This window comes from Ranitomeya variabilis, chromosome 1 (genome assembly GCF_051348905.1).
Source record: "Ranitomeya variabilis isolate aRanVar5 chromosome 1, aRanVar5.hap1, whole genome shotgun sequence".
In the NCBI taxonomy this organism is placed as follows: domain Eukaryota; kingdom Metazoa; phylum Chordata; class Amphibia; order Anura; family Dendrobatidae; genus Ranitomeya; species Ranitomeya variabilis.
The window spans coordinates 1,146,660,088-1,146,683,480 of record NC_135232.1 but is presented as its reverse complement, the minus strand read 5'-3'; the positions used below and the strand labels follow the sequence as shown (position 1 = coordinate 1,146,683,480).

At 43.9% G+C, this 23,393-nt stretch overlaps 1 protein-coding gene across 5 annotated transcripts in view; it reads right to left on the bottom strand.

Moving 5' to 3' along the window:
- The window catches only part of SFXN5 (sideroflexin 5), a 317,212-nt gene that overhangs the window by 139,924 nt on the left and 153,895 nt on the right, over positions 1 to 23,393 (bottom strand). For all 5 annotated transcript variants that reach the window (XM_077280329.1, XM_077280330.1, XM_077280333.1 and 2 more), the window contains one exon: positions 16,527 to 16,642. In XM_077280329.1, coding sequence (XP_077136444.1) covers positions 16,527 to 16,642 — 116 coding nt within the window. The remainder of the gene's footprint in view (positions 1 to 16,526; positions 16,643 to 23,393) is intronic.

Here is a 23,393-nt window from a genome sequence, read left to right as displayed (position 1 = left end):
GTGAATTGTGTAAGAACGGCAGATTTATCCTTCGTCTAAACACTCATCAGTGATTTCATTTCCTTCGATAATCAGCATCATTTTATCCATTTCATTGTACAGATATGTGCACGCAGATATATACACATACAGGGAAATATACAGATACAGACGGACAGACGATAGACATGTGATTGATACATCTGAAATTTGTTCAGTTCATTCGTATTCAATCCCCCCCAGGTCAACATTTTGTAGGACCTCCTTATGCTGCAATTACTGCCGCAAGTCTTTCAGGGTCTGTCTCAACCAGCTTTGCATATCTAATAGCTGTACTGCTGGAAGATGAACCCACTCTACTCCCCAGTCTCAAGTCTTTTGAGGCCTCTAACAAGTTTTCCTCCAGGATTGCCTTGTATTTAGGCTCCATCCACCTTCCTATCACCTATAACCAGCCTCCCTGCCCCTGCTGAAGAAAAGCCTCCCCACAGCATGATGCTGCCACCACCACCATGATATGTGATGTGGGGATGGTGGTTTCAGAGTGATATTAAGTGTTCGTTTTCCACCACACATGGCATTTTGCATTTATCCCAAAACATTCAAATTTAGTGTCACCTAACAAGAACACTTTTTCCCATATCCTCACTGTGTCCCTTACATGGCATCTGGAAGAAGGAGCTCTTGTCAAATGAGATCTAAGCATAATTTACTGGGTTAAATGCAAAACGCTAAGTGTGGTGGAAAAGTAATGCTGCACATCACCCTGAAAACACCATCCCCACCATCACGCATGGTGGTGGCAGCATTGTGCTGTGAAGAGGCTTTTCTTCAGCAGGGGCAGGGAAGCTGGTCAGACATGATGGGAAGATGGATGGAGCTAAATACAGGGCAATCCTGGAGGAAAACCTGTTAGAGACCAGCGACAAAAATGCTATCCTACAACCATCAGTCACTATAGACCTTTACACTGAACTACAGAAGACCTGCGCCCCGGGAGCTCCATGGAGGAGCTGCACACTATGTATGCACAATGCCAGGAGTCTGCTGGAATGACGTAAAGCACGCCGTCACCGGAGCAATGGAAATGAAAACACCTTCTTCACCACTGTGGCATTTTACCCCCTGGCTGCTATCTGCTGCTCCGGATCCAGATAAAACCCGATCTCCAAAGTTTCTAGATTTCTTATGTGTGATTGTAATTTATCTAGAACATTTTTCCACTTTGCCTATTATACATTTGGGAAAATACTTGTTTTCTCTTTGCACAAAGTGTGAAAAAGTCTGAACTTTAGCAAAAGTTTTCCAGACATCCATTTATAAATGACTGCGATATTAGTATTCTAATAAACCCCGAGGGATGGAGGGAAGGAAGGCTTCAAGAAAAAAAACTTTCTATAAAAAGAGAGAAGCATATGGCCCCTTCTCCAAGCGCTCTTAAGGTGTTTAAAGGGAAAATGGAAACAGCTGGAGACTTCGCACCATAGATCTGTTACTGAAAGGAACGAGTGCACTGCATGCACAATACAGGCAGGAACACGGGGTACGAGTATACAGACGTTCTGTAACATGGAGGGATAAGACAGATAGATAACAGATATATAGATAATATATGATACATAATAGATAGATAACAGATAGGTGATAGGGAGATGGATAGATACATAATAGATAAATACATAACAGATATCATTATTATTATTATTTATTTCTATAGCACCATTGATTCCATGGTGCTGTACATGAGAAGGGGTTACATACAAGTTAAAGATATCACTTACAGTAAACAAACTAACAATGACAGACTGATACAGAGGGGCGAGGACCCTGCCCTTGCGGGCATACATTCTACAGGATCATGGGGAAGGAGACAGTAGGTTGGGGGTTTCAGGAGCTCCGGTGTTGGTGAGGCGGTGGCTTCGGTAGTGGTGAGGAGGCAGCAGGGTCAGTGCAGGCTGTAGGCTTTCCTGAAGAGATGTGTTTTCAGGTTCCGTCTGAAGGATCCGAATGTGGTGTATAACCGGACACGTTGAGGCAAAGAATTCCAGAGGATGGGGATATTCTGGAGCAGTCTTGAGGCGGTTGGGTGAGGAGCGAATAAGTGTGGAGGAGAGAAGGAGGTCTTTGGAGGACCGGAGATTACGTGAGGGAAGATATTGGGAGATTAGTTCAGAGATATATGGAGGAGACAGGTTATAGATAACTTTGTAGGTCAGTATTAGTAATTTGAACTGGATACGCTGAGGGAATGGGAGCCAGTAAAGAGATTTGCAGAGGGGGGAAGCGGAGGAATAGCGAGGAGAGAGATGAATTAGTCACAGCAGAGTGAAGGATGGACTGGAGAGATGCGAGAGTGTTAGCAGGGAGGCCACAGAAACAATGTTGCAGCAGTCGAGGCGGGAGATGATGAGGGCATGCACAAGCATTTTAGTAGATTGACGGTTGAGGAAAGGATGGATTCTGGAGATATTTTTGAGTTGGAGGCGACAGGAGGTGGAAAGAGCTTGGATGTGCGGTTTGAAGGACAGGGCAGAGGGTTACTCCGAGGCAGCGGACTTCCGGAACGGGGGAGAGCATGATGTCGTTAATTGCGATAGATAGGTCAGGTAAGGAAGATCTATGACATGGAGGAAAGATGATGAGTTCAGATTTGTCCACATTGAGTTTGAGGAAGCGAGAGGAGAAGAAGGAGGATATGGATGATAGACACTCCGGGATTCTGGATAGCAGAGAGGTGATGTCTGGGCCAGAGAGGGAGATCTGAGTGTCATCAGCATAGAGGTGGTACTGGAATCCATGGGACTTTGAGTTGTCCTAGGCCAAGGGAATAGATGGAGAAGAGTAGGGGTCCTAGAACAGAGCCTTGGGGGACTCCAACAGAGAGGGTGGGATGAGGAGGTAGTGTGGGAGTGGAGATGCTGAATGTGCGGTTGGAAAGGTATGAGGAGATCCAGGATAGGGCGAGGTCTTTGATACCAAAGGAGGAGAGGATCTGTAGTAGGAGACAGTGGTCAACTGTGTCGAAAGCAGAGGACAGGTCTAGAAGGAGCAGTACAGAGTATTGTCCATTAGCCTTGGCTGTAAGTAGGTCCTTGGTAATTTTGGTCAGTTGAGTGATGGGGGCGGAAACCAGATTGTAGATGGTCAAAGAGCAAGTTAGATGAGAGGTGGGAGGAAAGTTCAGCGTGGACGTGCTGCACCAGGAGTTTGGAAGCAAATGGGAGCAGCGATATTAGGAGATAGTTGGACATAGCAGTTGGGTCGAGGGCTGGCTTTCTAAGGATAGGCGTGATTGTGGCATGTTTGAAAGCAGAAGGGAAGGTGCCAGAAGTTAGTGATAGGTTGAAGAGGTGGGTTAGGGATGGGATAAGAGTGGCAGGATAATAGATAGATAATAAATAGATAATAGATATAGAGACAATAGATAGATAACAGATAAATAAACAGATAGATAAGAAATAGATAGATAAGATAGATAACAGATCAGTAATAAATAGATATAGATAATAGATAGATAATAGATAAAAGATAGATAATAGATACATAGACAACAGATATATATCAATAGATTGATAAGATATATTAGATCAATAATAAATAATAGATTGATAATAGATAGAAAATAGACAGTAGACAGATAATATATAGTAGATAGATAACAGATAGATAATAGATAGATAATAGACAAATAGATAGATAGATAGATAATAGATAGATAAATAATAGATAGACTCAGACTGGCCCACTGAGGAATCGGTGAATCCTTCGGTGAGCCCTTGAACCAACAAGTGTAACATTCTATTATAGGCTCTCCTAGTAAGCTCCGGCCTTCCTGTGCCCCAGTGTAGGTGCACAAGCTGTAGATAGAACAAGATGACACCTGCATATTCTGATTATCAGCACACCGGGACCTTCTACTCTTCCCATGGACCCCACCTCCTAATATGTTTGCCACAACACATTGCGGCTGCTGTCCTTGCTGCTCGGGGCAAGTCACTTCGGAATAGGTTTGCTGAATCCTTGGAGGGGGGCTTGTCAGTACTTTGGACTTCTAGTAAGACGGTGTCCACGTGATGTGGTTTTCAGCAAAAGGCACTGCATTTTACTATAATCTTTGGGAAAATCAGAACGTGTGGATAGACATTCACTTTGGAGCCCTGCTAAAAAGAGGAAGTTTTCATCATCAGTATCCACCCGTCTCCTCCATCATGTGTATCTGGTAACCACCTGTCTCCTCCATCATCCGTATCTGGTGACTGCCAGTCTCCTCCATCATCAGTATCTGCTGACCACCCGTCTACTGCATCATCAGTATCTGGTGACCGTCCGTCACCTCCATCATCAGTTTCTGGTGACCGCCTGCCTCCTCCATCATCAGTATCTGGTGACCACCCGTCTCCTCCATCATCCGTATCTGGTGACTGCCAGTCTCCTCCATCATCAGTATCTGGTGACTGCCAGTCTCCTCCATCATCAGTATCTGGTGACCACCCGTCTCCTCCATCATCAGTATCTGGTGACCGTCCGTCACCTCCATCATCAGTATCTGGTGCCTGCCCGCCAACTCCATCATCAGTATCTGGTGACCGCCTGTCTCCTCCATCATCAGTATCTGGTGACCACCCATCTCCTCCATCATCAGTATCTGGTGACCACCCGTCTACTGCATCATCAGTATCTGGTGACCACCCGTCTACTGCATCATCAGTATCTGGTGACCACCCGTCTACTCCATCATCAGTATCTGGTGACCACCCGTCTCCTCCATCATCAGTATCTGGTGACCACCCGTCTCCTCCATCATCCGTATCTGGTGAACACCCGTCTACTGCATCATCAGTATCTGGTGACCACCCGTCTACTCCACCATCAGTATCTGGTGACCACCCGTCTCCTCCATCATCAGTATCTGGTGACCATCCATCACCTCCATCATCAGTATCTGGTGCCTGCCCGCCAACTCCATCATCAGTATCTGGTGACCACCCGTCTCCTCCATCATCCGTATCTGGTGACGACCCATCTCCTCCATCATCAGTATCTGGTGACCACCAGTCTCCTCCATCATCAGTATCTGGTGACCACCCGTCTCCTCCATCATCAGTATCTGGTGACCGTCCGTCACCCCCATCATCAGTATCTGGTGCCTGCCCGCCAACTCCATCATCAGTATCTGGTGACCGCCTGTCTCCTCCATCATCAGTATCTGGTGACCACCCGTCTCCTCCATCATCAGTATCTGGTGACCACCCGTCTCCTCCATCATCAGTATCTGGTGACCACCCGTCTCCTCCATCATCAGTATCTGGTGACCACCCGTCTCCTCCATCATCCGTATCTGGTGACCACCCATCTCCTCCATCATCAGTATCTGGTGACCGTCCGTCACCCCCATCATCAGTATCTGGTGACCACCCGTCTCCTCCATCATCAGTATCTGGTGACCGTCCGTCACCCCCATCATCAGTATCTGGTGCCTGCCCGCCAACTCCATCATCAGTATCTGGTGACCGCCTGTCTCCTCCATCATCAGTATCTGGTGACCACCCGTCTCCTCCATCATCAGTATCTGGTGACCACCCGTCTACTGCATCATCAGTATCTGGTGACCGTCCGTCACCTCCATCATCAGTAACTGGTGACCTGCCGCCTCCATCATCAGTATCTGGTGACCGCCTGTCTCCTCCATCATCAGTATCTGGTGACTGCCCGTCTCCTCCATCATCAGTATCTGGTGACCGCCTGTCTCCTCCATCATCAGTATCTGGTGACTGCCCGTCTCCTCCATCATCAGTATCTGGTGACTGCCTGTCTCCTCCATCATCAGCATCTGGTGACCACCCGTCGCCTCCATCATCAGCATCTGGTGTCCACTTGTCTCCTCCATCATCAGTATCTGGTGACCGCCCGTCTTCTCCATCATCAGTATCTGGTGACCACCCGTCTTCTCCATCATCAGTATCTGGTGACCGCCCGTCTTCTCCATCATCAGTATCTGGTGACCACTAGTGTTGAGCATTCCGATACTGCAAGTATCGGGTATCGGCCGATATTTGCTGTATCGGAATTTCCGATACCGAGATCCGATACTTTTGTGGTATCGGGTATCGCAACAACATTAATGTAATAATGTGTAAAAGAGAGAATTAAAATAAAAAATATTGCTATACTCACCTCTCCGACGCAGCCTGGACCTCAGCGAGGGAACCGGCAGCGTTGTTTGTTTAAATTTCGCGCTTTTACTTGGTTACGTGAAGTCCCGGCTTGTGATTGGTCAGGGCGGCCATGTTGCCGGGACGCGGACCAATCACAGCAAGCCGTGACGAAATTACGTCACGGCTTGCTGTGATTGGTCCGCGTCCCGGCAACATGGCCGCCATTAACCAATCACAAGCCGTGACGTCACGGGAGGCTGGACATGCGCGTATTTTAAAAAGCGCGCGTGTCCAGCCTCCAGTGACGTCCCGGCTTATGATTGGTCACGGCGCCATGTTGCCGGGACGCGGACCAATCACAGCAAGCCGTGACGAAATTACGTCACGGCTTGCTGTGATTGGTCCGCGTCCCGGCAACATGGCCGCCATTAACCAATCACAAGCCGTGACGTCACGGGAGGCTGGACATGCGCGTATTTTAAAAAGCGCGCGTGTCCAGCCTCCCGTGACGTCACGGCTTGTGATTGGTTAATGGCGGCCATGTTGCCGGGACGCGGACCAATCACAAGCCGTGACGTCACGGGAGGCTGGACATGCGCGTATTTTAAAAAGCGCGCGTGTCCAGCCTCCCGTGACGTCACGGCTTGTGATTGGTTAATGGCGGCCATGTTGCCGGGACGCGGACCAATCACAGCAAGCCGTGACGTAATTTCGTCACGGCTTGCTGTGATTGGTCCACGTCCCGACAACATGGCCGCCCTGACCAATCACAAGCCGGGACTTCACGTAACCAAGTAAAAGCGCGAATTTTAAACAAACAACGCTGCCGGTTCCCTCGCTGAGGTCCAGGCTGCGTCGGACAGGTGAGTATAGCAATATTTTTTATTTTAATTCTTTATTTTACACATTTATATGGATCCCAGGGTCTGAAGGAGAGTTTCCTCTCCTTCAGACCCTGGGAACCATCAGGAATACCGTCCGATACTTGAGTCCCATTGACTTGTATTGGTATCGGGTATCGGTATCGGATTGGATCCGATACTTTGCTGGTATCGGCCGATACTTTCCGATACCGATACTTTCAAGTATCGGACGGTATCGCTCAACACTAGTGACCACCCGTCGCCTCCATCATCAGCATCTGGTGTCCACTTGTCTCCTCCATCAACAGTATCTGGTGACCGCCCGTCTCCTCCAGTATCAGTATCTGGTGACCGCTCATTGCCTCCATCATCCGTATCAGGTGACTGCCAGTACCTGCTGCCATTTTTCTGCACCCCAGTTCCTATATTTTTGTGCATAGTTGAGTTGCTTCACCATGTTCTATGTGGAAGGAATAGTATGTGGCTACGATTCTTCCATGAAGGCAACTTCTGGTCAGACATCTCTGAACAGTAGATGGTGTCACTGGTCCCATTGGTTGCAGCCAGTTCTGAGCTGATGGAACTTCTGTACATCTTCCATTTTCAAAGGGAGGTAACACAATGTGTCTTCATCTTCTGCACTTGGTTTCCTTGGTAGATCACTGCGTCTACAGTCCTAGATGCAGTTATGTCCATAAATATTGGAACAGTTCATAGATAAGGAGTGTGAATGTTTATGGACATAACTGTTTATCACTCACATAATAGTATTTCTGCTTCACGTCACCTGTTTTATCCATTGCATTATATTTCTGTGCTGTGTTGTGCATAAATATGTGATTCTTCAGAATTTCTATTAGGCTTTGCCTGATGAAGAGGTCCGAGTAGTGTCGAAAGATGCAATTTGTTACCATCTTTTCAGTTAGCCATTAAAAGGTATAAACCACTGAGGACTCAATTCTAAATATTTTTCTATCCACTGGCTAACACGGTACCAAGATATATATCTTTCCTGTGTTACCTGTGTGTAGGAAAAAAATATAAAAAATAAAGATTATAATATAAGTGTAAATGTGCGCCTGTACAGTTGTGGCCAAAAGTATTGACGCCCCTGCAATTCTGTCAGGTAATACCCAGTTTCTTCCTGAAAATGATTGCAAACACAAATTATTTGTTATTATCTTCATTTAATTTGTCTTAAATGAAAAAACACAAAAAGAATTGTCCTAAAGCCAAATTGGATATAATTCCACACTAAACATAAAAAGGGGGTGGACAAAAGTATTGGCACTGTACGAAGAATCATGTGATGCTTCTCTAATTTGTGTAATTAACAGCACCTGTAACTTACCTGTGGCACCTAACAGGTGTTGGCAATAACTAAATCACACTTGCAGCCAGTTAACATGGATTAAAGTTGACTCGACCTCTGTCCTGTGTCCTTGTGTGTACCACATTGAGCATGGAGAAAAGAAAGAAGACCAAAGAACGGTCTGAGGACTTGAGAAACCAAATTGTGAGGAAGCATGACCAATCTCAAGGCTACAAGTACATCTCCAAAGACCTGAATGTTCCTGTGTCTACCGTGCACAGTGTCATGAAGAATTTTAAAGCCCATGGCACTGTGGCTAACCTCCCAAGATGTGGACGGAAAAGAAAAATTGACAAGAGATTTCAACGCAAGATTGTGCGGATGTTGGATAAAGAACCTCGACTAACATCCAAACAAGTTCAAGCTGCCCTGCAGTCCGAGGGTACAACAGTGTCAACCCGTACTATCCGTCGGCGTCTGAATGAAAAGGGACTGTATGGTAGGAGACCCAGGAAGACCCCACTTCTTACCCCGAGACATAAAAAAGCCAGGCTGGAGTTTGCCAAAACTTAACTGAAAAAGCCTAAAAAGTTTTGGAAGAATGTTCTCTGGTCAGATGAGACAAAAGTAGAGCTTTTTGGGCAAAGGCATCAACATAGAGTTTACAGGAGAAAAAAAGAGGCATTCAAAGAAAAGAACACGGTCCCTACAGTCAAACATGGCGGAGGTTCCCTGATGTTTTGGGTTTGCTTTGCTGCCTCTGGCACTGGACTGCTTGACCGTGTGCATGGCATTATGAAGTCTGAAGACTACCAACAAATTTTACAGCATAATGTAGGGCCCAGTGTGAGAAAGCTGGGTCTCCCTCAGAGGTCATGGGTCTTCCAGCAGGACAATGACCCAAAAAACAATTCAAAAAGCACTAGAAAATGGTTTGAGAGAAAGCACTGGAGACTTCTAAGGTGGCCAGCAATGAGTCCAGACCTGAATCCCATAGAACACCTGTGGAGAGATCTAAAAATGGCAGTTTGGAGAAGGCACCCTTCAAATATCAGGGACCTGGAGCAGTTTGCCAAAGAAGAATGGTCTAAAATTCCAGCAGAGCATTGTAAGAAACTCACTGATGGTTACCGGAAGCGGTTGGTGGCAGTTATTTTGGCTAAAGGTTGTGCAACCAAGTATTAGGCTGAGGGCACCAATACTTTTGTCTGGCCCATTTTTGGAGATTTGTGTGAATTGATCAATGTTTTGCTTTTTGCTTCATTCTATTTTGTGTTTTTTCATTTAAGACAAATTAAATGAAGATAATAATACCAAAGAATTTGTGATTGCAATCATTTTCAGGAAGAAACTGAGTATTATCTGACAGAATTGCAGGGGTGGGAATACTTTTGGCCACAACTGTATGTGTAGGAATAGAAGTGTAAATGTGCGCCTGTGTGTAGGAATAGAAGTGTAAATGTGTGCCTGTATTCGTAGTGTAAGACTATTCCTACTGAGTGTGTTGGGGGACACTCGCTTGGCCGCGATATTCAGCACACGGGCACGGGTTTTTAAAACAAAACAGTCCATACGGTTTATTATGCCTCATAAACCATACCACGAGCAGTCCATTTACATACTGAACCAGGACATCACTTCAAGTTTCAGGCCCTTATTCTGTGGCAACTAAACACGCTGGTCCTCACTGACCAGTTGCCGTGGGTTACCACACAGTTCAGGTTACAAGCACCAATAGTTTATGGAGGTACCTTATAGGAGCTCCTGCTCCATCTGCTGACTCCTTGTCACTCCTCTCTCCTGGGGAAACTGCCTTACAGGGTTCACCAACTTTCCTGGCCGGCACACATCAGTCAGTCCAGAGCCACCGAAGGCCGGTAGCTTCCCCAACACCGATCATCCAGGTCCACAGTCTCTCAGGTGCTCCAAGAAGACTCCACTCACAGGAGCTTCTCACACAGACTGTCCAGGACCATGATCACACTGTGGTCTTCAGAACGTCCATCCCACCTGGGGCCATTCAACACAGAGGCATGTGGCCTGTCTGGGTGCTATTCAGGACTTAGTCCAACACCACAGGCCACCAGGTCCAAACCATGTGCTTTCCAGGAAGCCTCCTCACAGGTCTTCCAACACAGGCTTCCAGGACCTTGCACTTGGACCTAACAGATCCAAACACTGGAACCACACAGGAACCATGTGACCCACACCCTGGCCACATTATGTACCCGTAAGCACACCCACAGTAATGGATCACCTGGGCTGGTCACGTGATCCTGACATCACTGCAGGTCGATTCTCACGGCCTCAATACGCCTCTATGCACATACCGGGGAGACCATGCAGCGCCCCCTACCTGTTACAGGGGTCACTGCATCACAGTAGGAATATACAGTCATGGCCAAAAATATTGACACCCCTGCAGTTCTGTCAGATAATACTCAGTTTCTTCCTGAAAATGATTGCAAACACAAATTCTTTGGTATTATTATCTTCATTTAATTTGTCTTAAATGAAAAAACACAAAAGAGAATGAAGCAAAAAGCAAAACATTGATCATTTCACACAAAACTCCAAAAATGGGCCAGACAAAAGTATTGCCACCCTCAGCCTAATACTTGGTTGCACAACCTTTAGCCAAAATAACTGCGACCAACCGCTTCCGGTAACCATCAATGAGTTTCTTACAATGCTCTGCTGGAATTTTAGACCATTCTTCTTTGGCAAACTGCTCCAGGTCCCTGATATGTGAAGGGTGCCTTCTCCAAACTGCCATTTTTAGATCTCTCCACAGGTGTTGTATGGGATTCAGGTCTGGACTCATTGCTGGCCGCCTTAGAAGTCTCCAGTGCTTTCTCTCAAACCATTGTCTATTGCTTTTTGAAGTGTGTTTTGGGTCATTGTCCTGCTGGAAGACCCATGACCTCTGAGGGAGACCCAGCTTTCTCACACTGGGCCCTACATTATGCTGCTAAATTTGTTGGTAGTCTTCAGACTTCATAATGCCATGCACATGGTCAAGCAGTCCAGTGCCAGAGGCAGCAAAGCAAACCCAAAACATCAGGGAACCTCCGCCATGTTTGACTGTAGGGACCGTGTTCTTTTCTTTGAATGCCTCTTTTTTTCTCCTGTAAACTCTATGTTGATGCCTTTGCCCAAAAAGCTCTACTTTTGTCTCATCTGACCAGAGAGCATTCTTCCAAAACGTTTTAGGCTTTTTCAGGTAAGTTTTGGCAAACTCCAGCCTGTCTTTTTTATGTCTCGGGGTAAGAAGTGGGGTCTTCCTGGGTCTCCTACCATACAGTCCTTTTCATTCAGACGACGACGGATAGTACGGGTTGACACTGTTGTACCCTCGGACTGCAGGGCAGCTTGAACTTGTTTGGATGTTAGTCGAGGTTCTTTATCCAACATCCGCACAATCTTGAGTTGAAATCTCTTATCAATTTTTCTTTTTCGTCCACATCTAGGGAGGTTAGCCACAGTGCCATGGGCTTTACACTTCTTGATGACACTGTGCACGGTAGACACAGGAACATTCAGGTCTTTGGAGATGTACTTGTAGCCTTGAGATTGCTCATGCTTCCTCACAATTTGGTTTCTCAAGTCCTCAGACCGTTCTTTGGTTTTCTTTCTTTTCTCCATGCTCAATGTGGTACACACAAGGACACAGGACAGAGGTTGAGTCAACTTTAATCCACGTCAACTGGCTGCAAGTGTGATTTAGTTATTGCCAACACCTGTTAGGTGCCACAGGTAAGTTACAGGTGCTGTTAATTACACAAATTAGAGAAGCATCACATGATTTTTCGAACAGTGCCAATACTTTTGTCCACCCCCTTTTTTATGTTTGGTGTGGAATTATATCCAATTTGGCTTTAGAACAATTATTTTTGTGTTTTTTCATTTAAGACAAATTAAATAAAGATAATAATAGCAAAGAATTTTTGTTTGCAATCATTTTCAGGAAGAAACTGAGTATTATCTGACAGAATTGCAGGGGTGTCAATACTTTTGGCCATGACTGTAAGTGTAAATGTGTGCCTGTGTGCGTAGGAATAGAAGTGTAAATGTGCGCCTGTGTGCGTAGGAATAGAAGTGTAAATGTGCGCCTGTGTGCGTAGAAATAGAAGTGTAAATGTGTGCCTGTATGTGTAGGAATAGAAGTGTAAATGGTGTGTGAAGAAATAGAAGTGTAAATGTGCGCCTGTGTGCGTAGGAATAGAAGTGTAAATGTGCGCCTGTGTGCGTAGAAATAGAAGTGTAAATGTGCGCCTGTATGTGTAGGAATAGAAGTGTAAATGGTGTGTGAAGAAATAGAAGTGTAAATGTGTGCCTGTGTGCGTAGAAATAGAAGTGTAAATGGTGTGTGAAGAAATAGAAGTGTAAATGTATGCCTGTGTGTGTAGGAATAGAAGTGTAAATGTGCGCCTGTGTGTAGGAATAGAAGTGTAAATGTGCGCCTGTGTGTAGGAACAGAAGTGTAACTGTGTGCCTGTGTAGGAATAGAAGTGTAAATGTGCGCCTGTGTGTAGGAATAGAAGTGTAACTGTGTGCCTGTGTGTGTAGGAATAGAAGTGTAAATGTGCGCCTGTGTGTAGGAATAGAAGTGTAAATGTGTGCCTGTGTGCGTAGGAATATAAGTGTAAATGTGCGCCTGTGTGTAGGAATAGAAGTGTAAATGTGCGCCTGTGTGTGTAGGAATAGAAGTGTAACTGTGTGCCTGTGTGTAGGAACAGAAGTGTAACTGTGTGCCTGTGTGTGTAGGAATAGAAGTGTAAATGTGCGCCTGTGTGTGTAGGAATAGAAGTGTAAATGTGCGCCTGTGTGTAGGAACAGAAGTGTAACTGTGTGCCTGTGTGTGTAGGAATAGAAGTGTAAATGTGCGCGTGTGTGTAGGAATAGAAGTGTAAATGTGCGCCTGTATGTGTAGGAATAGAATTGTAAATGTGCGCCTGTGTGTGTAGGAATATAAGTGTAAATGTGCGCCTGTGTGCGTAGGAATAGAAGTGTAAATGTGCGCCTGTGTGCGTAGGAATAGAAGTGTAAATGTGCGCCTGTATGTGTAGGAATAGAATTGTAAATGTACGCCTGTGTGTGTAGGAATGGAAGTGTAAATGTGCGCCTGTGTGTGTAGGAATAGAAGTGTAAATGTGTGCCTGTGTGTAGGAATATAAGTGTAAATGTGCGCCTGTGTGTAGGAATAGAAGTGTAAATGTGCGCCTGTGTGCGTAGGAATAGAAGTGTAAATGTGCGCCTGTATGTGTAGGAATAGAATTGTAAATGTACGCCTGTGTGTGTAGGAATAGAAGTGTAAATGTGCGCCTGTGTGTGTAGGAATAGAAGTGTAAATGTGTGCGCGTGTTCCATTTTTCAGTGATGTCTGTCTACAGTCCATTGTGTACATAGGCTGTAAATCCTCAGAACAAGGTCTTATTCAGACAATGCGGTCTCCTTTTACTTATGTTCTGTACACATTTCGACTGTGACTATTGTTGCTCTCTCTAAATGAAATTCCTTCTGTTACTGTATTTATGTAAAGTGCTTAATTTTGTTACCATCTGTTAGCGTATTTTAGTAGAGTTTGGTTCCAGCACTGTATGTAAGTATTCTGCGTAGTGTTGTTAGTGCATTCTAGTACTGATCCTGGTTTTGTTGACCGATTTTATTATTGAGCTCTGTTGTATTAGCACGCTAGTGAGGATATTGCTTTTGATGACAAATCTTAGTACTGACCCTAGTACTGACCCTAGTGCATTATAATATTGATCTCGGTTTCGTTGACCAATCTTACCACTGAGCTTGGTTGGGTTAGTACATTCTAGTACTGATCTTTGTTTTGTTGACCAATCTTAGTAATGAGCTTCGCTATATTAGCGTATTCTAGTACTGATCCAGGGGATAATAAATCACAGTACTGAGTTTAGTTGTGCTAACAAAAACAATATCAGTACTAGAATATGCTAACACAACTAAGCTTGATACTAAGCTTTAACACCAAGATCAGTACTAGACTACGTTAATATATCGAAGCTCAGTACTAAGATTGGTCACCAAAACCAAGATCAGTACTAGACTACGCTAATATACCGAAGCTCAGTACTAAGATTGGTCACCAAAACCAAGATCAGTACTAGACTACGCTAATATACCGAAGCTCAGTACTAAGATTGGTCACCAAAACCAAGATCAGTACTAGACTACGCTAATATACCGAAGCTCAGTACTAAGATTGGTCACCAAAACCAAGATCAGTACTAGACTATGCTAATATACAGAAGATCAGTACTAAGATTGGTCACCAAAACCAAGATTAGTACTAGACTACGCTAATATACAGAAGCTCAGTACTAAGATTGGTCACCAAAACCAAGATTAGTACTAGACTATGCTAATATACAGAAGATCAGTACTAAGATTGGTCTCCAAAACCAAGATCAGTACTAGACTACGCTAATATACCGAAGCTCAGTACTAAGATTGGTCTTCAAAACCAAGATCAGTACTAGACTACGCTAATATACAGAAGCTCAGTACTAAGATTGGTCTCCAAAACCAAGATTAGTACTAGACTATGCTAATATACAGAAGATCAGTACTAAGATTGGTCTCCAAAACCAAGATCAGTACTAGACTACGCTAATATACAGAAGCTCAGTACTAAGATTGGTCACCAAAACCAAGATTAGTACTAGACTACGCTAATATACAGAAGCTCAGTACTAAGATTGGTCTCCAAAACCAAGATCAGTGCTAGACTACCCTAATATACAGAATCTCAGTACTAAGATTGGTCACCAAAACCAAGATTAGTACTACACTACGCTAATATACAGAAGCTCAGTACTAAGATTGGTCTCCAAAACCAAGATCAGTGCTAGACTACCCTAATATACAGAAGCTCAGTACTAAGATTGGTCTCCAAAACCAAGATCAGTGCTAGACTACGCTAATATACCAAAGCTCAGTACTAAGATTGGTCACCAAAACCAAGATCAGTACTAGACTACGCTAATATACAGAAGCTCAGTACTAAGATTGGTCTCCAAAACCTAGATCAGTACTAGACTACGCTAATATACTGAAGCTCAGTACTAAGATTGGTCACCAAAACCAAGATTAGTACTACACTACGCTAATATACCGAAGCTCAGTACTAAGATTGGTCACCAAAACCTAGATCAGTACTAGACTACGCTAATATACAGAAGCTCAGTACTAAGATTGGTCACCAAAACCAAGATCAGTACTAGACTACGCTAATATACTGAAGCTCAGTACTAAGATTGGTCACCAAAACCAAGATTAGTACTACACTACGCTAATATACCGAAGCTCAGTACTAAGATTGGTCTCCAAAACCAAGATCAGTACTAGACTATGCTAATATACAGAAGCTCAGTACTAAGATTGGTCTCCAAAACCAAGATCAGTACTAGACTATGCTAATATACAGAAGCTCAGTACTAAGATTGGTCTCCAAAACCTAGATCAGAACTAGACTACCCTAATATACAGAATCTCAGTACTAAGATTGGTCACCAAAACCAAGATCAGTACTAGAATGTGCTAATCCAGCTCAGTGTTAAAATTGGTTAACGAAGCCAAGATCAAAACTAGAATGCACCAAGACAACTAAGATCAGTACCAAGATTAGTCAACAAAAACAAGATTGGTACTAGAAAGCGCTAACTAATCTCGGTACTTAAGTACTATAGTAATAAATCTTAGTAATAAGCTTAGTTGTGTCAGCGCATTCCAGTACTGATCTTGGTTTTGGTGACCAATCTTAGTACTGGCTTCAGCTGTCTTGTTGCATTCTAGTACTGATCTTCGTTAGCTTATCGTAGTATTAGGCCAGATACATGGCATAAAAAAGAAAATGTAATCATCCCCCTAAAAAAAAAAAGTAGTAAAACTTGTCCGGCAAAAAGCAAAGTCCCAACTCTATAACATCAGTTTAGAAGGAAATAAATAAAATAAAAGGTCTGTCTGTCGAATATAACTTTTTGTTTTCATAAAACTTCGCTGTGTAAAAAGTAAGAAAAAAAATGGAGTAAACAAAAAATATTTAGTAACCAAAAACAAAGCAAATTGACCCTTCTTTTCCCTTCCTTCACCTATATTCCCTCCAAGGGAAAATGAGTAACATTTAAAGGGCTATCCGGACAGCTACACATTGGACATTGCAATTAAAAAAACAAACCCTATACATACGTGTTTGGCAGCTATTCTTGACGATCCGACGATCTGACCGCTGCCGTCCAGCACATCGATGCCATCTTCCAGCTCGCTGTGTCTCATTAAGACCACATTGCAAACATTGGCACTGGCTGCAGAGAGGAAAAAAAGACATGATGGGTCCTCAAGGAGCTAGGGGAAGAAGAGACAGAGAGAAGGAATAGAAAGAGAGACAGAGAAAAAAGGAGAGCTAGAAAGAGATGGATAGAGAAAGAAAGGACAGAGATAGAATAGAGAGAGATCTAGAAAGAGAGGGATAGAGAAAGAAAGGACAGAGATAGAAAAGAGAGCTAGAAAGAGAGGGATAGAGAAAGAAAGGACAGATAGAAAAGAGAGCTAGAAAGAGGGAAAGAGCAAGAAAGGATAGAAATAGAAAAGAGGGCTAGAAAGAGAGGGATAGAGAAAGAAAGGACAGAGAGAAAAGAGCTAGAAAGAGAGGGATAGAGAAAGAAAGGATAGAGATAGAAGAGAGAGGGCTAGACATAGGCAGAGAGAAAGGTGGAGAGATAAAAAGAGACAGAGAAACAAGGAGATAGATGGTAGAAAGATAATAGATAGATAATACATAATATATAGATAATAGATAGATAATAGATAAAGAATAGATAGATAGATGATAGATTATAATCTTACAATCTTCTTTATTTTTTTATATATAGTGCTAACATATACCGCAGCGCTTTACACTTTGCACACATTATCAGCACTGTCCCCGATGGGGCTCACAATCTACATTCCCTATCAGTATGTCTTCGGAATGTGGGAGGAAACCGGAGTACCCGGAGGAAACCCACGCAAACACGGGGAGAACATACAAACTCCTTGCAGGGATTTGAACCCAAGACTCCAGCGCTGCAAGGCTGCAGTGCTATCCACTGAGCCACCGTGCTGCTCTAGATAATAGATAGATAGGTAATAGATATAGACGAATAGATAGATAATAAATAATAGATAAATAACAGGAAGATAATAGATAGATAATAGAAAGAAAGATAATAGAAAGAAAGATAATAGAGAAAGATAATAGATAGAAAGATAATAGAAAGAAAGATAATAGAAAGAAAGATAATAGATAGAAAGATAATAGATAATAGATAGATAGATAGATAGATAGATAGATAGATAGATAGATAGATAGATAGATAGATAGATAGATAGATAGATAGATAGATAGATAGATAGATTATACAGCTCTGGCAAAAATTAAGAGACCACTGCAAAATGTTCACTTTGTCTGACTTTTCTCTTTATAGGTATATTTTTTAGCAAATTGTTCTTTTATTCTATAAACTACTGACCACATGTCTCTGAAGTTCCAAGCAATAAATTTTGTATTTATTTTCTGAAAATGAGAAATGACCAAAATAACAAAAAAAATGCATTGCTTGCAGACCTCAAATAATGCAAAAAAACAAGTTCATAATCAATTAGAAACAACAATACTAATGTTTTACCTCAGGAGTAAGGCTAGGGTCACATTGCGTTATGTGACCGCGTTTAACGGACTACGCTACACCGCGGCATAACGCGGTGTTAACGTAGTCCGTTAACGCCGCCATAGCCTGTAATGGTGAACGCGTGCACTAGCGATGTGCCGTCATTTGAGTGACGGACCTCGGACGCTGCTTGCAGCGTCCGCGGCGCGCCCGAGGTCCGTTCCTCGCTAGTGCAGATCGGGGATCTGCGCTAGCGGGGACGCCGAACGCGGACCCTAGAGAAGCATTGCGTTAGCGCAATCCGCTAGCGCTATGCGCTTAACGGATTGCCCTAACGCAATGTGACCCTAGCCTAAGAGTTCAGAAATCAATATTTTGTGGAATAACCATGATTTTTACTCACAGCTTTCATGCGTCTTGGCAGCTTTCCACCAGTCTTTCACACTGCTTTTGGGTGCCCTTATGCCACTCCTGGTACACAAATGTAAGCAGTTCCTCTTTTTTTGATGGCTTGTGAATATCCATCTTCCTCTTGATTACATTCCAGAGGTTTTCAATGGGGTTCAGGTCTGGAGATTGGGCTGCCCATGACCGGGATTTGATGTGGTGGTCCTTCATCCACACATTGATTGACCTAGCTGTGTGGCATGGCGCATTGTCCTGCTGTAAAAACCAGTCCTAAGAGTTAGGGAACATTGCCTGAGCAGAAGGAATCAGCTGGTTTTCCAGGATAACCTTGTATGCGGCTTGATTCATACGTCCTTCGCAAAGATTAACCTGCCAAATTCAAGCCTTGCTGAAGCATCCCCAGATCATCACTGATCCTCCACCAAATTTCACAGTGGGTGCAAGACACTGTGGCTTGTACGTCTCTCCAGGTCTCCGTCTAACCATTAGACGACCAGGTGTTGGGCAAAGCTGAAAATTAGACTCATCAAAGAAGATTACCTTACTCCAGTCCTCTATAGTCCAATCCTTATGGTCTTTGGCAAACTTCAGCCAGGCTCTCCTTTGCTTCTCACTGATGAAAGGCTTTTTTCTACCTTCACATGACTTGAGCCCTGCCTCTAGGAGCCTGCTACGAACTGTTCTTGCAATGCACTTCGCCCCAGCTGCCATTTGCCATTCCTTTAGTAGGTCACTTAATGTCATCCTGCGATTACTGAGTGACATTTGAATACGATGACGGTCATCCCAGTCAGTGGAGAGTCGTTTTCGCCCGGCCTGTAGCTTTGTTGTCCCCAATGTCCGCTGCTTGACTTTGTTGTAATGGACTGCTGTCTTAGAAATTTTAAGGATGGAGGCAACATGATGCTCGCTGTGTCCCTCTGCTAGTAAAGTCAGAATTAAGCCCTTCTTTTCCTCACTCAACACTTTTCTTTTCAACTCCTTTGGCATGGTAGTAAGTTATTTTTTCATTCAAATTAATATTTTGGTCTATTCCTAGCACTTGTTTTGCCATCCAGCTTTTCCTATCGCAAGAAAATTGTGAACACCACAGCAGGGTAGTTTTATACTTTCCTAATATTTAGTTCAGGTGCTCACCTAATCAGAAGCACATTAAGTAGACTGAGGTGTCCTCTGGATGGAATTCAGCTGACACTGGAATGGAATGGCTGTCAGACATGGAGAGAAGCAGATTTTCATAAAACTGTGCAGTGGTCTCTTAATTTTTGCCAGAGTTGTACATAGATAATAGATAAATGATAGATCAATAATAGACAGATAATTGATTATAGATGATTGATAAATAGATAGATACAAGATAGATATAAGATCGACCAAACAAGGCAAACCTTTACTGTTCCACCACCCCACCACTCCATATACCAGACCTCTGCCCTTCCCCAATAACTTCCCTCTCCAACATCTCTGAAGGAGAACTTACTCGCCTCATTTCCAAGTCACACCTCACCACCTGTGCACTTGACCCCATGCCTTCCCACCTGCACCCCAACCTCACTAACACGCTCATTCCAGCCCTAACTCATCTCTTCAACCTATCGCTATCTTCTAGTACTTTTCCCTTTGCCTTCAAACATGCCACCATCACACCCATCCTCAAAAAAGCTAACCTTGACCGAACTGCTATGCCCAGCTATCGCCCCATATCACTGCTCCCGTTTGCTTCCAAACTCCTTGAGCAGCAGGTCCATGGTCAACTTTCCACCCACCTCTCATCTAATTCTCTCCTTGACAATCTCCAATCTGGCTTCCACCCCCACCACTCCATCGAAACTACTCTGACCAAAATTACTAATGACTTACTCACAGCCAAAGCTAAGACAGTTCTCCATCCTCCTCCTCCCCGACCTGTCCTCTGCTTTCGACACAGTCAATCACTGCCTACTGCTACAGATTCTTTCTTCCCTCGGCATCAAAGGCCTTGCCCTGTCCTGGATTGCCTCATACCTTTCCGACCGCACATTTAGCATTTTCCACTCCCACACAACCTCCTCACCCCGCCCCCTCTCTGTTGGAGTCCCACAAGGCTCTCTCTTAGGGCCTCTACTTTTTTCCATCTATACCCTTGGCCTAGGACAACTCATAAAGTCCCATGGCTTCCAGTACCACCTATATGCTGACAACACTCAGATCTACCGCTCTGGCTCAGATGTCGCCTCTCTTCTGTCCAGAATCCCGAAGTGTCTGTCAGACATATCCTCCTTCTTCAACTCTCGCTTCCTAAAACTCAACGTGGACAAAACCAAACTCATCATCTTTCCCCCATCTCGCGTATCCCCCCTACCTGATCTATCTATTATGGTAAATGGCATCACGCTCTCTCCCGCACCTGAAATAAGCTGCCTCGGGGTAACTCTCGATTCCGTGCTGTCCTTCAAAAAGCACGTCCAAACTCTTGCCACCTCCTGTCACCTCCAACTCAAAAATATTGCCAGAATCCGTCCCTTCCTCAGCCCACAATCTACTAAAACTCTTGTGCATGCCCTCATCATCTCCCGCCTCCATTACTGCAACACCCACCTCTGTGGCCTCCCCGCTAACTCCCTTGCACCACTCCAGTCTGTCCTCAACTCTGCTGCCCGGCTAATCCATCTCCCTCCTCGCTACTCCCCTGCTTCTCCCCTCTGCAAATCCCTCCACTGGTTCCCAAATCCCCAAAGAATCCAGTTCAAACTACTAACACTGATCTACAAAGCCATCCACAACCTGTCCCCTCCAAATATCTCTGAACTAATCTCCCACTATCTTCCCTCACGTAATCTTCGATCCTCCCAAGACCTCCTACTCTCCTCCACACTTATTCGTTCCTCACACAACCGCCTCCAAGATTTCCCCTGAATATCCCCCATCCTCAGGAATTCCACGCCTCAACAAGTCCGATTATCCACCACCCTCGGATCCTTTAGACGGAACCTGAAAACCCATCTCTGCAGGAAAGCCTACAGCCAGCAATAACCACTCTGCCGCCTCACCACCACTGGAGCTGCTGCCTCACCACCACCGGAGCTGCCGCCTCATCACCACCCGAGCTGCCCCCTCACCACCACCCGAGCTGCCGCCTCACCACCACCCGAGCTGCCGCCTCACCAACCACCCGAGCTGCTACCTCACCAACCACCTGAGCTGCCGCCACGCCACCGCCAGAGCTGCCACCTCACCAACCACCCGAGAAGCCGCCTCACCAACCACCCGAGCTGCTGCCTCACCACCACCAGTGCTGCAGCACACCGACCTCCTGTCTCTTCCCCATTATCCTGAAGAATGTAAGTCCACAAGGACAGGGTCCTCTCCCCTCTGTACCAGTCTGTCACTGTAAATTTGTTTACTGTTAACGATATCTATAACCCTGTATGTAACCCCTTTTCACATGTACAGCACCATGGAATTAATGGTGCTATATAAATAATAATAATAATAATAATAATAATAATAATAATAAAATAGATAATAAATATATACAATAGATAAATAGACAACAGATATATATATATTGTAGGGGTTGTATTCGCTCAGGTGCGACGGGTGACACTCAGGAGACACGTTTCCTTAAAAGTTCACAGTTTATTGCTCCATAAACCACATTGCAACAGGAACAACAGGTAAACAGTCTTAGTCAGACAGATGAATAGTAGAGCTCCGCTCTCTCAGGTCTGTGGGCACACAGACTGTGCTATGTCCAGCACGTAGGCTCTCCAGCCTAAAGATGGTCTCTGTGTGTTGTTCAGGACGTCTGTCCCCACGTGGAACCGTCCAACACACAGGCCACTCTGCAGTGTTCAGCCAGGACACATGGAAGTGTGTCCACCCTGACAGACTCCCACACACTCTCACACCATGTGCTACACACACCTCCTTACATAGGTGTAACCACACCCAGGTACCTGTCACATGGCCAGTCAGGTGAGCGTGACATCAGCACAGGTCCTTACACACAAAACCATCTTACCTGTTCAAACACGCCTCTTTGGGTGGGTTTGTGGGTGACTGGACCCATCCATCTCTCCAATCACCTGGAAGCCTTCCCGATGTAAACAAATCCCTCAGCAGTAGATCTGCTTGAGCAAAACATACCCAGGATTCCATCACAGGGCCCCCCACCTCTGTAATACATACCGTCCATTAATCACATGACCAGTCGCTATGCCACAATATATATATATATATATATATATATATATATATATATATATATATATATATATATATATATATATATATATACAGAATAGATAAATAGACAACAGATATATAATAGATATATAATGGATAGATAATAGATAGATAATAGATAGATAATAGATAGATAATAGATAGATAATAGATAGATAATAGATAGATAATAGATAGATAATAGATAGATAGCAGATAGATAACGGATAGATAATAGATGATAGATAATAGATGATAGATAATAGATAGATAGATAGATAGATAATAGATAGATAGATAATAGATAGATAATAGATAGATAATAGATGATAGATAATAGATAGATAGATAGATAGATAATAGATAGATAGATAGATAATAGATAGATAATAGATAGATAGATAGATAGATAATAGATAGATAATAGATGATAGATAATAGATAGATAGATAGATAATAGATAGATAATAGATGATAGATAATAGATAGATAATAGATAGATAGATAATAGATTGATAATAGATAGATAATAGATGATAGATAATAGATGATAGACAGATAACAGATGACTGCTCTCTCACACATCAGAATTCAGACAACCTAGAAAACCATTTCCATTCATTAGAACATCTTTGCTATTCGCCGTCTCACATCTGTGATCGTCCTTGTTATTTTCTCTTTGCACAAAGTCTGAACTTCAGCAGAAGTTTTCCAGAAATCCATTTATAAATGACGGCGATATTAGTATTCTAATAAACCCCGAGGGATGGAGGGAAGGAAGGCTGCAAGAAAA